Here is a 10,972-nt window from a genome sequence, read left to right as displayed (position 1 = left end):
CTCAGATCTATCAGGCGCAAACAAGAACCCACCAAAACGAAGAGATGGGCGCTGGATGGCAACGGCAAAATGTTGCCTGATGTGGCATCACCAAAACGCTTTCTAGTAAAGCTCTAAAAATATAGCGTAAGAAGATCCAAAATCTTTGCAACGTACCTATTTGTAGCTCTGGGTATATTTCATAAAGGCACCAGTCCACATTACAGTCGCAGTGGGTTTTTTCAAAGAGATTGTCCAATACATCACGTGCCTCTTGCCGTTCATCCACCATCAGGGATTTCGTACTGTTATCATTCATGTGCACCTTGACAACAAGCTGCGGAGAGAATAACAGATGAGGCAGTTAATTTCAATGTGGACCAAAAGGCTACTGTGGTCAAGAATCTGCCTGGGCTGATCAGAGAGATCATTGCCGATTCAAATCCATCATGTATCAGAAAATTGGACCTGGGGGTGGGGTGGGGGGACATAATATGTCTTGGGAACACTACCCAGTCAACAGCGCTACTTCCCTGCCCCTTTCCAAGACAGAATTCTTGAGTAAAGAGTAACTGAAATGTCATGTAAATATACAGATTGTTTCTCTAAAACATTATTAAACGTACAGTTTGCATGATAGCAGAGTTGCCAACATTTTTACCAGCTCTTGCTCCTACATCTTTAACAGCATCAGCTTCAGCAAAAATTAGGAGGTTTTAATGCATTTCTCCCTCTCGTTAAAAGCTCCTCTTCCTGGTAGTAGAAAATCAGGCTACTATTAAAGATACAGAAGCCGGCTGCACTAGTTTTTCCTCATCAGCTGGCAACATTATATAGTATCCCTGAAATTATTATTATTTTCTCTCATTCTCTGTGTGGTTTATTTTTAGAACCTTCTTAGAGTAGGCCATAATATTGGGTGGGTTAATATAAAATGAAGGAACAACAAACCCATCAGATCAGACCTAATCTAGAATCCAGTTATAACTTGCTGGAAATTCAGCACCTAATCTCATTTTATATTGACTTCGGGGATAAAAACACACCCTACCAGATCTTCTGAGCTCTGCTTGAGAGATTCGTTAATTGGTGACTGTTTCTGACGACCTGCATGGCTGACTACACAGGTCTAGGATTGGCATAGACTGTGCAGAAGAAAGGGCTATGTCTAAGAGAATATAGTACCTGCCTTTCACCAGGACAGAATCTCACTTGTATATTAAAGCATTCTGTCGGAAGAAATAGGAAGCCATTGTTCAGGTATGCACCAATTCAGGGGTAACTGACCTTTCTGCATTAGAGACACTGAACCTTTAATGGTTTTGCAGACATGGGAATTTGGGCACCTCCAGCTTTTCAAAGCCCTCCAATACTCTGCCACAAAAAGCTGCATTTGCTGAGATACCTCCAGCTGCACAACAATGAAAGGAGCAGGTGTTCTAATGTGGTCTAGTGGTTAGAGTGTTAGCAATAAAGGTCTAAATCCTCATTCTGCTATGAAGCAAACTGGGCTATCCTGGACTAGTTATTCTCTCGCTCTCAGCCAGACCTACCTTTTGACTTTATAATAGCTACAAAGGCTGTGCATCCCGCCCCCCCAATGTTAAGCAATTTTTTCACATGTTAAGCAATTGGCACATGTTGTTCATGTTTGCGTTTACTACGATCAGCTACAATGGTTCTCAATTATTACTGGGTCTTGGTAAAGCAGAGGTTCCTATCTACTACTTCATGAACAAAACGTTTGTTTCCACAAAGTGAAAAGAGAAGTGTTCACTGGAAGGAGACTTGAGACTTCCTAAATAATCACAGTCCTACTATCTGTCTGCATCTAGGAAAATAAAAAAGTCAGTTCCTTGCCAGGAAATGTTACTTTAGTTCTGCTAATTCTAATTATAAGATCTCTGCACGAACAGCTCTGGCAGTGCAGTGTTGAATTTTGCCCAAACTATAAAAAGCAAGGAGCGTTGAGAAACTAAGCTGTATTCTTTCCAAATACCTCCACTTTAGTAACTTATACTTTGGTACTTGTGCAGAATATTTGTTTGTTTTGAATACACTATCATAATTCTTTGAGAAGAAAAGGTAAAGGGTAGTGGAAATAATGCCAGGCCAATATTTGGGATTGCCCAGAAATATGGTGACAGCATTTTTACATTCTACTCCAGAGGGTTGGGAGAACCCCTATAACAGATTTGGGGAGAATTGCGCAAGTGGAAAATCACTTAGTGTTGCGCCTTGGCACTACTCTAAATAAAACCCAAAGGCTTAAGACTCTCAATTACTCTTCTGTTTAGCAAATGCATGTGTCTGTGTGGAACTGGTAACCTTCCCATCCACCTGTAGCCCTCACAGCACGGAAACCATTCACAAGGCTCCTCCAACCTTAGGAGCAGATTTTTTGGGGTGGGTGGGTACGCAGGGAGTTTTTGGAGAAATTGTGGGGCAAGTAGTGGGCCAGAACTCTGGAGCCTGCCATTTTTGCTGCTTACCTGGACCAGAGTGGAGCACGGCAGGGCGGCAGCAAGGTGTGCAGGCATGCTGGCTGAGTCAATTTGCTGTCCTGCCCGTGAGCCCATGCGGCCCCAACCTCACTGCCACCAAGTCCCATACCCGCCTCATCCACTTAAACAGCAGCAACGCGGATGTCAGTCTCTATGGCTCTACTTGGCTACACATGCCATTACAGCTGCAGAAGGAGGCTGACCATTCAGATTTCATAAAGGAGCCTTCTCTGTTGTGTTCACTGAAGAGGCTAGGGTCTAAGCCAAGGTGACATATTTTTACCCCTCATGGAAAGGGCAGCTATTTTCATTTCTTTAAAAAGTCATTAGCAGTCCTTAGGACTACAGTTCCCAAGTACGGCTATTTTTCATGATAACACTCCTGTTCTAATGGATTGTTACCAAACACATCTATTTGTTTTTTAAATTGTTTTGTGTATATTTTATTGCTACTGTCCTTTAACTGTTCTGGAATAAATATTTATGAAGGGTGGCATAAAAAAAACGCCTTCAGTAAATAGAAGTGGAATAGCCACAGCCTGGTGGAAAACAGGTATGACTGGAGTCTGGTTTGTGATCTGGACATCTTGGCAAATCATCCAATCAACAGGCAAACAAAATGGGGGAAAGTACATGAAACAAGCCAATACTTGACTGTATATAAGGGATGTTTAAAATCGTAAGGTTTGGCAGTCAATACTTTTGCTAAAATAAAATAGAGAATGCTACCTTTTTAACTTTAGCTTCCTTCAGTTTTTCTAATGCAAGCTTAATCTTGTCCGCTTTTGCTTGCGCCTCTTGTTCTTCCTGAAAGAAGAAAGATTGTAAAGCCCCTTTGAAAGACACCACACCCCAGTAAGAAGCATTCTATCCCCTTTCCATTTCATGAACATTTTCATTTCTTCTCCCTTTTAAATTTTAATTTTGGGTGCTTTCTGCTCCAGCATGGGTTTGCACAGCATCCCATTATGTCGAATACCACTGTTCTAGTTGGTTGGTTTCTTCTTCTTTTGCGGTCCGCCATAATTTATAATAATAATAATTTATTTATACCATGCCCATCTGGCTGAGTTTCCCCAGCCACTCTGGGCGTCTTCCAATCAAGTGTTAAAAACAATACAGCATTAAATATTAAAAACTTCCCTAAACAGGGCTGCCTTCAGATGTCTTAATTTCCAACATTAAGGCCATCACAGAAGAACATAAGAAGAGACCAGCATCCTGTTTTCACAGTGCCCAACCAGATGCCTGTGGGAAACCAGCAAACAGCATTTGACCTCAAGAACACTCTGCCCTTCTGTGAATTCCAGCAACTGGTGTTCAGAACTTTGACAGATTTCTCCTCCATCAATTTGTGTAAGCCTCTTTCAAAACATCCAGGTTGGTGACCACCACAATCCAGCCTGGATAGCTCAGTTGGTTAGAGCAGGGTGCTGATGACACCAAGGCTGCAGGTGCAATCCCTGTAAGAGACAGCTGCAGATTCCTCCTTTGCAAGGGGCTCGACTAAATGGTCCGTGGGTTCCTTCCAACTCTACAATTGTATGAGTTCCTTACTTAAACTATGTGCTGCGTAAGTAAGTATGGTAGTTTTCTGTGTATAAGACGATGTTTTTTATTCTAAAAGAATGTTAAAATTTGGGGGTCGTTTTATACACGGATAATGCAGAGGGTGGACAGGCGATTGGTTGTAGTCGCAAGCTGGAGATTGTCAGCAGCAATTTGGCGTGTGATTGGTGGCTGCGACAAAGGCTGCTGTTGATTGGCTTCTGCTGCGGCAACTTTACAGGTGATTGGTGGCTGATGAGCGATTTTCGGCAATCCCCCCCCCCAGTCCCACGACTCTGGGCAAACTCCCCCCATTTCCTTAATTTGGAGCCCCCAAAAATAGGGGCCGTCTCTATAAATGGGGGCATGTTATAAACAGGAAATACAGTTGTTGGTTTTTTAATCTGTCCTGAGTCTTTCAACATTTGTTATGGCTATATGTTGCCTCCAATATCAGAGATGGTAGCTCTCTGAATAGGAGAAGGAAAGTGCTATCCCACTCATGTCCTGCTTGTGGAGTTCCCATTTTGGAAGCAATGCTGGACTCAATAGGTCTTTGGTCTGATTCAAGGATGATATGTTCTTACATCCATTTGTTGAAGTTTCTTGCCCTGCTGAAGATGCAAACTCCGTTTTAGCTTAACATTTCCATATATACAGAAAAGTAGTCTGCCTCTTCAGCAGGAAAACTTCCATATGATTCACCTCTCTGCTTCGTGATCTCAAGCAAAACCAGAAAGACAAAAGGGTGTGGTAGCTCTCTGGACTAAAGAACCCCTATACTTCTCCACATGGGGCTGTCTCAACATGAAATACCTGATATTGTGCTTTCTGGCCAAGAGAAACTTTCTGGGTAGTTGGACTGTACTTGAAAAGGTCAGGAGAAAGTGATTTTGCTTCTAAAACGGAAGGACTTTTCATTTTGCTATTCTAGGTTCTCTCTTTTGGTGCTACGGAAAACATCTGCAGAATCGTTAAAACAGCCTTAGCTAACCTGGTGCCCTCCACCACGTGACAACTCTCATTATAGGCTGGCGATGGCTGATGGAGGGTGGTGCTGTGGGTTGGCGGTTCGAATCCCTGCGATGGGGTGAGCTCCCATTGTTCAGTCCCTGCTCCTGCCAACCTAGCAGTTTGAAAGCACGTCAAAGTGCAGATGTTTTCCATAGCACCAAAAGAGAGAACCTAGAATAGCAAAACTAAAAGCCCTCCTGTTTTATAAGCAAAATAGGTACCGTTCCGGCAGGAAGGTAAATGGCGTTTCCATGCGCTGCTCTGGTTCGCCAGAAGCGGCTTAGTCATGCTGGCCACATGACCTGGAAGCTGTACGCCGGCTCCCTCAGCCAGTAAAGCGAGATGAGCGCCGCAACCCCAGAGTCGTCCGCAACTGGACCTAATGGTCAGGGGTCCCTTTACTTTATGGCTGATGGAACTTGCTGTTCAAAGTATATGGAGGACACCAAGCTGGTGAAGGGCTACATTAAAACAAGGGCCTAGTAGAGTTTTGAAATGAGATTCTGTCAGTGTTTGAAAAAGAAAAGGTTCTGACCTCCTTTGCCTGGTCCTCGGACCCTAGTTGGCACAAAGAGTCCTTGAGAAAGAGTACTTTGCAGAATGCTGCTTTTATTCTAAAAAAAGTCTTCTCCAACCATGACCGACAGCTTTATAGATATCAAACGCAACCAACCAACCCACACCTCATACAATCAATGACCACTCTATATATACAGGCATACGTAGCTGAAAGGTTGCATGGGTCATGCAGGCTTTGCCAATTCATTGTAGGCAGCTGACTCATGCTGACTCAGTTCCTTCTGTATTAAAGAAACAGCGGCTAATTTTAAGCCGCGACAAATTCTGCTCACCTGAGTGCGTGGTTCAGGAGGCTGGGTTGAAGCAGGTGGAGGAGGAGGAGGAAAACCAAAGGCTAGTTCTGGAGGAGGTGGCGGCAAATCATCCTCAACCTGGGTAACGGCAATATTTGGGAAACTTGACTGGGCATAAGTGGCGACAGAAGCATTTGCTGGAGCTTGAGTCTTGGCAGCATGTTGGAAATGAGAGGCGTCTTTCTGTTCTTGGAATGTGGCTTTCTCCACTTCACTTATGTCTGCTACAAGATCAGACATTAAAGCATCCAAATCGGTATCTTCCAATGCATTTAAGGATTCTGTTAAGGGGCGGGAAATACAAGATATCTCAGGCATAATTTCAGTACTGATCTTGAGCAACTTGCTCTGCTAGTGCGAGTAGATGCTGTTCCACAGATTATAATAAGAATGGCATCTAGCCAAGGAGGTGACAGAGGCAAGTTTTTAAAAGAGCACCTGGGAATACTGTATTAGAGGAATTTACATCTGGTGGTGCTGTGGGTTAAACCACAGAGCCTAGGACTTGCTGATCAGAAGGTCGACGGTTCGAATCCCCGTGACGGGGTGAGCTCCCGTTGCTCGGTCCCTGCTCCTGTCAACCTAGCAGTTCGAAAGCACGTCATGTGCAAGTAGATAAATAGGGACCGCTCCGGCGGGAAGGTAAACGGCGTTTGTGTGTGCTGCTCTGGTACACCAGAAGCAGCTTAGTCATGCTGGCCACATGACCTGGAAGCTGTCTGTGGACAAACCCTGGCTCCCTCGGCCTATAGAGCAAGATGAGTGCGCAATCCCAGAGTCGGTCACGACTGGACCTAATGGTCAGGGTTCCCTTTACCTTTTATCAAAAGCCAGACTAAGATTTGCATAGAGAAATGAAATATAATAACTTGAGTACCATATTCAAAAGCAAATTATAGCTTTGGTAAAATTCACAGGATCGCTTTTTTGAAAGAAAGAGAAAATTTAACCTTTCATTGTTTCAAGAGTTAGACCAAAGTCATTTTACACATTCAAAATTAATGAATTGTTTCAGAAAAGTGTCAATTTAGCTTTTTGCTAAATAGTGCTTGCCCCCTCCCCCCACAAACAGATCATAGTAATAAAAAATACAAATACTCACCATTTAAATCTTTAAAACCCACTGCAAAACTAAATTCCTCATTGGCTGCTTTGCTGGGTGGAGGTGGGAGTGTTTCTACTCCCAAACTCTGATGAAGAAAGGGAAATATCACTGTCAATGGCAACAGTCATGGTAGAAAAGTTATTCAAGGTATCCTAAGACCAGAAACGTATCTACTGGGCAGGTTATTCGCTACAGAAAGAGGTTTGCTTTGTAAGTGTAGTCTTAACATCCCTTTCTCCAGAATAACTTGCCCCACCTTTAACATCAAACACATTTGAATGCTGCTTCATATGTCATGGGGGAAATGAGTTTTGAGTTGTTTATTTATCATGTATTCGGTGTGAACACCATAAGGGGAACAGGAAACTTTTGACTATAAGCCATTCTCCCCCTCCCTGCTTCCACAGCTGTGTTCAACCATCACCCCAACTCCCCAAGTCAATGACAAAACACAAGCAAGTGAAATGTCATGCATTTTGCAGACTATCTAGTTTGTCTTAAGGCAAAAAAATAAAAATAAAAATGGAAGATCCATGATTGGACCTCCTGATGTTGATATATCTTTTTAAAAGCAACAGCTTAAGTTGCCAGGGCACTTGCAGGGTTTAAAAAATCCTTTCCCCTGTGCTGTTTCCCTGATTTAAACCACCTTCCACAAAAGAGCTGTTTGTTTCCCCAGCAAGATAAATAGCAGCTTAGAGGGCAGGTGGGGAGACAAAACTGGGGAAATGGAAGTGGCTCAGTGCTGCCATCCCTCAAAAAGGTCAGTTAATTCGAAAGACAAAAGGAAAGTTTAGGATGGCGTTTTTTGCAGTGATGTTGTAGTCTGGAAAAGATTAGTAAGCTGGAGAGGGGGGTCACAGCTGCATTTTGGAGCATGTTTGATTTTCTCTTTTGAATCCAGGAGTGTGCTTATGGGAAAAGCAAGGCCCTTTTGGAGTGGCAATGCTCTGAACCCCTCCATGGCAGGCTCAGGTTATATATATCTGTGTCCATAAACCCTATGCCATAAAGACACCACAGTCTCCCCTGTGCCTCATTTCCAAAGGAAACATGAACCTTGGGTAGGAGCCTGGAGCCCTGGAATTTTGCACTGCTGTGGAGGTTGGGGTGGTACGAACAATATTTTATTTTATTTTATTGGTTTGCAATTCCAGCAGAATTCCTAATCTACAGAGTAAAATACAACTGATGGAACCTATCTGAACACCATAAAAAAATCAGAAATAAAGCTTTATGCCGAGGGACTCATATATAAAAACCGAAGTGGCAGGTTAAGTGCTTCACGTTACACTTTCAAAATTTATGTAATTTGTGCCATAGATTCTTATTTTGCTACGTTGCCAGCATTCTGCTGAAGTCTAAAGGCCAACTTGACATTACAAAGGATATATGCGACCCATTTCCCAGAGGTTTCTTTTTCTAAAGGAAAAGCAGCTGCAGGACTCAGCAATCAGACGCAGAAGAGAGGTGGGCCATTAAACTCCCCTACAGGAAGGAAAGTAGCTTGGTGGAGGGCTGGGTGAAGGGTTTAACAGACAAATGGCTGAAAATGAAAGACACAAGGTCCCCTGTATTCAGGGTCTCCCCACCCCCCGCAAGAGGGAAAGCAGAATTTAGTGAGCAAATATGTGCACCAACGACATACAGTGGTACCTCGGGTTAAGTACTTAATTCGTTCTGGAGGTCTGTACTTAACCTGAAACTGTTGTTAACCTGCAGCACCACTTTAGCCAATGGGGCCTCCTGCTGAGCCACTGGAGCACAATTTCTGTTCTCATCCTGAAGCAAAGTTCTTAACCTGAAGCACTATTTCTGGGTTAGTGGAGTCGTATGTAACCTGAAGCGTATGTAACCCAAGGTACCACTGTAGTAACCTGTTTCTGCTATACAATCCCCCATTCCTACATAATTCATGCAGAGCCAGTGTGGTGCAGTGGTTAAGAGCGGTAGTCTTGTAATCTGGGGAACCGGGTTCGAGTCTCCGCTCCTCCACGTGCAGCTGCTGGGTGACCTTGGGCTAGTCACACTTCTTTGAAGTCTCTCAGCCCCACTCACCTCACAGAGTGTTTGTTGTGGGGGAGGAAGGGAAAGGAGAATGTGAGCCGCTTTGAGAGTCCTGAAGGGGAGTGAAAGGCGGGATATCAAATCCAAACTCCTCCTCTTCTTCTTCTTCTTCTTCTTCTTCTTCTTCTTCTTCTTCTTATACAGTCATACCTTGGAAGTCAAACAGACTCCGTTCCAGAAGTCCAATCGACTTTCAAAATGTTCAAAAACCAAAGCATGGCTTCTGCTTGGCTTCAGGAAGCTCCTGCAGCCAATTGTAAGCCGTGGAAGCCCCACAGGATGTTCGGCTTCCAAAAACCATTCACAAACCGGAACAGTCACTTCCGGGTTTGCGAAGTTCAGGAGCCAAAACATTCTGGAACTAAGCTGTTTGACTTACAAGATATGACTGTAGTGTCCTTTGTCCTTTCTTTTAAAAAAATGTGGATAGGTGTGCTGGCACAACAGGCATTGTGATGTTTTGCTTCAGCTGCAAAAAGTCTCTTGCGACTGGTACTGGTTATTTTATGGGCAATGTGGGGGCAGCAGATGAAGAATCAATCTCGGTATGTTGAAATAATTATATTTAGTAAGAAAGAACAACGATGAATGGAGACAGGAAGAAGGATTCTTTATTCCTTCTTTTTTACTTTCTTTTACCAGCTCTCCAAATCAGCTAAGAAAGCATAACTTACCTGTGTCAGCAAATCCATCTCCCCCAATAAATCGCTGAACATCTGATCTATATCTTCACATGTTTCCTCCATCTGAAAAACAAAAATCAGGCAAGGGTGAGAGCAGTGAGCCTCAGTGCCTACCAAAAACGTCACAAACTTTTCTGCAACATAAAAGGGATGCCCTCAAGTTTCATTTTTTTACTACTAATTGTAGCTTTTCTAATATTAGAACTCTCGCAGGGCTCCAACACGCTGCGGATGTCTGTCCGGCGTGCGGGGCGCTCTGCTTCAGGGTGCCCCTCGTGCCGGGCGGCAGGCTGCTATCCGCAGCTTAGGGAGCCCTGCGGGAACTCACGCAGGGCTGCCTAGGCTGCGGATGTGTTCCTGAAGCCTGGAGAGCGAGAGGGGTTGGTGCGCACTGACCCTTCTCACTCTCCAAGCTTCAGCGAAAGCCTGCATTCGCCCCATAGGACGCACCCAGATTTCCCCTTCATTTTTGGAGGGGGAAAAGTGTGTCCTATAGGGCGAAAAATATGGTAATATCCTACTTACTCAGCAGTCATGCTGATTTGCTCACACAAAGCTTACATCGAAACTAGATTTTATTTAGTCTTTATTGAACATTTGTTCTGATTTGTTTGTAGAAAGGTTATAAATCTGGGGTGTTTATATGTCTTCCTTTAAATCATTCATTCATTCCACGCCTTTCAGTGTATTTCTTAGTCACTTTCCTAACAGCAAAAAGCCCATTTATTTTTTAAAGTGGATTTGCCCCACGAAGGCAACAGATCACTTAAGTCCATTCTAATTGCACAAACCTAAATTTCCCAGTACGCTTTAATCCCTCCCACAAAATGCTGACAATTTGAAGGCACCCCAGTGTCAGAGTTCAGTAAAGCATGTCCTAGAGTAATTTCAGCCCTTTCCTTTGGATCCAACATGACTTCATTGGCCATTGGAGAAGTTTGATTCATTGGAGACCACCACCCAAACAATGTATGGAGAAATTTCCACAGAATATTCCATCTTTTCAATTCACCTCTGATGCTTACACTATTCTGTCAAAGAAATAAAAGTCAGATTGCCATCTGCTTTGTGGAGTGTACCCTTTCCAGCCAACATGCCTTGCTCAAAACAGTAACAAATGAGCAAAATTATCTCCTAGCAGGCAAGGAATACAGGCAAAGGCTGCAGAATACTAAAGTACCGAAGAAAGCACACACCAGA

At 43.6% G+C, this 10,972-nt stretch overlaps 1 protein-coding gene across 1 annotated transcript in view; it reads right to left on the bottom strand.

The window, feature by feature from the left end:
• Nucleotides 1-10,972, bottom strand: part of APBB1IP (amyloid beta precursor protein binding family B member 1 interacting protein) — a 52,178-nt gene that overhangs the window by 20,794 nt on the left and 20,412 nt on the right. Inside the window, exons 2-6 of the mRNA XM_081882357.1 lie at nt 9,764-9,835; nt 7,020-7,107; nt 5,897-6,198; nt 3,213-3,290; nt 157-316 (exon numbers count right to left, since the gene is read on the bottom strand). Coding sequence (XP_081738483.1) covers nt 157-316; nt 3,213-3,290; nt 5,897-6,198; nt 7,020-7,107; nt 9,764-9,835 — 700 coding nt within the window. The remainder of the gene's footprint in view (nt 1-156; nt 317-3,212; nt 3,291-5,896; nt 6,199-7,019; nt 7,108-9,763; nt 9,836-10,972) is intronic.

The sequence above is a fragment of the Podarcis melisellensis genome (assembly GCF_964234715.1).
Source record: "Podarcis melisellensis genome assembly, chromosome: 12".
Lineage (NCBI taxonomy): Eukaryota > Metazoa > Chordata > Lepidosauria > Squamata > Lacertidae > Podarcis > Podarcis melisellensis.
This window is presented reverse-complemented; position numbering and strand designations above follow the sequence as displayed.